The 4859-nt window shown below is 63.8% G+C and overlaps 1 protein-coding gene across 1 annotated transcript in view; it reads right to left on the bottom strand.

Annotated features, from left to right (window-relative positions):
* Positions 1-297: 297 nt before the first annotated feature.
* Positions 298-4859, bottom strand: part of LOC103908011 (antigen peptide transporter 1) — an 18087-nt gene continuing 13525 nt past the window's right edge. The window contains 4 exon segments of the mRNA XM_009290323.1: positions 298-797; positions 889-1233; positions 2415-2568; positions 3399-3511. Of these exon segments, the coding sequence (XP_009288598.1) occupies positions 298-797; positions 889-1233; positions 2415-2568; positions 3399-3511 (1112 nt within the window).

Genomic DNA, 4859 nt, shown 5'->3' with positions numbered 1-4859 from the left:
CCACCCACCCACCCATCCATCCACCATCCAACCACCCATCCATCCATCCATCCATCCAACCCCAACTTGTCTATCAAAAGCAGTTGAGCCTGAACAGCCGGGTCCCTCCCAGTGCTGCCATGGACCACCCAATGGTACCTGCTTTGGCTACGGCACCTTGGGGCTCAGTCAACTCCATCTCATACACACGCTCCCAGTCCAGCGGGGGCTCATCGGTGCCACCTACCCCTGCACCCAAAAGAGGAGTGGGCGGTTATGGGATGTCCCCATGCAATGTTGTCCCCGTCTCCATCCCCATCACCCACCTGCCGTCACCAGGAATGTGTAGGACTTGGAGACGTGCCCCCGCACCACGCCGTGCACCTCCACCCGGTACATGGCCCCTGGCACCAGCCCTGGCACCCGGGCCACCGCCGTGTCCCCTGGCACCTGTAGCTCCCCCTCGGCCCCCTCCGGCTCTTCCAGGAGCCGGTAACGGATCACCACAGTCTCTGCGTGGCCCCGCAGCCCATCCAGGTCCACCAGAGCCTCACCGGCAGCCCCCGGCATCAACTGGGGCTTGGGATGGGGGATCTGGCGGAGGAGCTGGTGACGCAACGGGGCTGGGCTGCGGCGTAGAAGGTAAGAGAGGATGGCACGGGCCACCGCCGGCACCGTTTGGTTGCCCCGGAGGGGGAAGTTCGTAGCCCGGAGGTGGCTCTCCAGGCGCTGCAGCAAGGAGCCATTGTAGGAGGAGAGCTTGGCCCCCAGGTCATGCAGGGATGGGCCACCCGGGAGCACTGGGGATGCTGGGGACACTGGGGACCATGGAGATGGACGTGATACAGGGGACTGTGGTGATGCTGGGGACCGTGGAGATGCAGGTGACCTGGGGGACACTGGGGATACTGGTGCCTCTGGCGACCTTGGGGACACTGCTGACCCCGGGGATTCTGGGGACACTGGTGATGCCAGGGACACTGGTGACACTGGGGACCTCGGGGATGCTGGGGACCCTGGGGACCCTCGAGTTACTGGGGATGCTGGAAACCTTGGAGATGCTGGGGAAGCTGGTGACCCCAAAGACCCTGATGACCCCAAGGATGCATCCGGTGACACTGGTGATGCCGGTGATCCCAGGGACCCTGGTGACCCCAGGGATGCTGGTGACACTGGGGACCTTGGGGATGCCGGAGACCCTCGGGCTGATGGTGATGCTGGGGCCACTGGTGATGCCGGGGACCCCAGGGAACCCTGAGGTGACCCTGGGGACCCCCCATGGGTGGGCAGAGTCTGAACAAGCACTGCGAGAGCAAAGGGGACCAGGGTCATCAACTCATCCCCAAAAGTCCCCGTCTGCCAGAGCCCAGGGACCCACAGGAGGGACACAGGGATGGATGGACACGGGAAGGGATGGGGACAACATAGGGACAGACTGGGGACACCCACGGGGATAGACTGGGGACACCCAGACTCATGGGCACAGACTGGGACAGATGGACTGATGGGGACAGACTGGGGACATCCGGGCCCAGGCAACAGAGGGATGCATGGGGAAGCACCAGGAGATGTGGGGACACGTGGAGCCACGGGGACACATGGACCCATGGGGACACACGGGGGTAGACGCAGGTAGATGGGCCCAAGGGGACTCACGGACCCACAGGGACAGACTGGTGACACACAGACCCACCAGGACAGACAGACGCATGGGGGCCCACAGAGCCATGGGGACACATGGACACGTGGGGACAGACAGAGGCTTCAGGCACCGTCCTTGTCCCCATGCCCATCCCAGTCCCTGTCCCCATGCCAGTCCCCATCCCCATCCCTGTGGCCCTGACATCCCCATCCCTGTCCCTGTCCCCATGCCTGTGCCATCCCCATGCTTGTCCCCATCCCGTCCCTGTCCCCATGTCCATGCTGTCCTTATCCCCATGCTTGCATCATCCCTGTCCCCATGCCTGGCCCTGTGGTGGCCCTGTCCCCATGCCATCCTCATCCCCATGGTGTACCCATCCATGTGTTGCCCAGTCACCATCCCCATGCTGTCCCTGTCACCATGCCTGTGCCCATGCTGTCCCCATCCTTGTGCCATCCCCATGCCATCCCCATGCCCGTGCCATCCCTGTCCCCATGCCACCCCTGTCCCCATGCCCATGCCAACCCTGTCCCCATCCCTGTCCCCACACTATCCATGCTGTCCCCATGCCCATGTCATCCCCATCCCTGTCCTCACACCCATGACCATGCCGTCACCATCCCCAACCCCGTCCCTGTGCCATCCCCATGCCTGTCCCCATGCCCATACCCGTTGCCATCCCCATGTTGTCCCCATCCCTGTCCCCATGCTCATGCCCATTACCATCCCTGCGGTGTCCCCATCCCTGTTGCCCATCCCCTCGCGGTCCCTGCGCTGAGCGGGTGACACGTACGGGTGCGGACGCGCAGGGTGCTGGGCGCCCCGAGGTGCTGCTCCCGCTGGGCCTGGATGAAGAGCTCGAAGGCGTGGCCGGGTGCCAGCCCTGTCACCTCAAAGGTGACAGCGGAGCCAGGCAGCTCATGTGTGGTCATCGCTGCTGGCTCGTCCTGGGAACAAGGGACATGCCAAGGACACACTGGGGACACCACGGTGGGACCTGGCCCTGAGTCAGGCAGCAGATAGGTGACCACAGCCAAGAGCTTCTCCCAGGGCTGGGGGACATCTTGGGGACACACTGGGGACAGCTAAGGAGGGACACACTGGGGACAGTGTGGTGAGGACACCTCCTCATCCCTGAGCCAGGCAGGGTGGCTGCAGCTCATGGCTTGTCCTGGGGCTAGGGGAAATGTTGGGGACACACTGGGGACATATTGGGGACACCACAGTGGGAACATGTCCTGGTCCCTAAGCAGGGCTGCAGGCAGGTGGCTGCAGGCAGGTGGCTCATCCTGGGGACAGGGGACATGTTGGGGACACTGGGGACACCATGCTGGGGACACATCTCTGTCCCCAAGCCAGGTAGCAGGAGGGTGGCCACAGCTGCTGGCTTATCCTGGGGACAAGGGATGCATTGGAGACACATTGGGGACACCATGGGGGGATGCCATGGGGGGACCCATCCCTAAGCCAGGCAGCAGATGGATGACACCACCACGGCTCATCCTAGGGACAAGGGACACACTGGGGCGATGTCCCCATACCCAAGTTAGGCAGCAGGAGCTGGCCTGACCACTGGTTTGCTCTGGGGACAACAGGCACATTGGGGACATGCTGGGGCCACCATAGGGACACACTTATGGTGTCCCCCAGAGGGGCAACAGTGGGTAGCCACAGATGCCACCTCATCCTGGGGATGAAGGCTACGTTGGGGCCACCACACTGGGGCCACCATAGCACTGGGGACCTGCCCCCACTCCTGTCCCCGTCCCCAGCTCACCAGGGGGATAAGGGCCACCTGGTAGCCATCTACCAGCACAGAGGGACGGGGCCAGGTCACACGGAAGGACGTCTGGTTGCGGGTGGCCAAGCGTGGTGTCACCGAGGGGATATCTGCGGGGACACGGTCCCATCAGTGGGTGCCACCCACAGGCACACTTTGGGGCACCATGGGATGCGGATACCCTGGGATGGGTACACCATAGGTACACCATGGGACAGGGGCACCCCGGGGGACACCATGGGATGGGGACACCCTGGGGACACCACGGGATGGAGCACCCATAGGATAGGGACACCCTGGGAACACCATGGGATGGGGACACCCTGGGGGACACCATGGCATGGGGACACCCTGGGGACACCACGGGATGGGGACACCACGGGATGGGGCACCCATGGGATGGGGACACGCTGGGGACATCACAGGACAGAACACCCATGGGATGGGGACACCCTGGGGACACCATGGGATGGGGACACCACGGGATGGGGCACTTATGGGACTGGGACACCCTGGGGACATCACAGGACAGGACACCTATGGGATGGGGACACCCTGGGGTGTCCTGGGGACACCATGGGACAGGGACACCTCAGGGAACACCATAGGATGGGGCACCCATGGCATGGGGACACTCTGGGGATGCCACAGGATAGGGACATCCCCAAGACACAATGGGGACACCATGGGATAGGGCATGGGATGGGGACACCATGGGACAGGGCCCATGGGATGGGGACGCCATGGGGACAGGGCACCCATGGAACGGGGGTACTCTGGGGACATCACAGGACAGGGATGGGGACACCACAGGACAGGGACACCCTCAAGACACCATGGGGACACCACGGGATGGGGTACCCATGGGATGGGGACAACCTGGGGACACCACAAGGACACCACAGGACAGGGCACCCATGGGATGGGGACACCCTGGTGATACCAGGGGACTGGGACACCCTGGGGACACCACAGGATGGGGCACCCGTGGGCTGGGGACACTCTGGGGACATCACGGGACAGGACACACTTGAGACACCATGGGGACACCACAGGATGGGGACACCACAGGATGGGGACATCCTGGGATGGGGACGCCATGGGGACATGGAGGAGACACCCCAGGAACAAGGCCACCCAAGCCATGGGGGACAGCAGGATATGGGGCACCCACAGGACAGGGACACCACAGGGACACCCAGGGACAGGGCACTGGGGGACACTGGGAGTACTGGCAGAGCACTGGGGGACATACCAAGGTGGCATCAGGGTCCCCTATGGCTGGGGGGGGACAGGAGTGGGGGCATTGGGAGCACTGGGATGGGGACACTGGGGGACACTGGGAGCGGTGGGGAGCACCAGAGAAGCACTGGGGGACACTTGGGGACATTTGCGGACAGGTGGGGAAATACTGAGGTGGCATCAGGGCCCACTATGGCTGGGGAGGTGGGGGGGGGG

Source organism: Aptenodytes forsteri, unplaced genomic scaffold (assembly GCF_000699145.1).
Source record: "Aptenodytes forsteri isolate BGI_AS27 unplaced genomic scaffold, ASM69914v1 Scaffold474, whole genome shotgun sequence".
In the NCBI taxonomy this organism is placed as follows: Eukaryota; Metazoa; Chordata; class Aves; order Sphenisciformes; family Spheniscidae; genus Aptenodytes; species Aptenodytes forsteri.
This window is presented reverse-complemented; position numbering and strand designations above follow the sequence as displayed.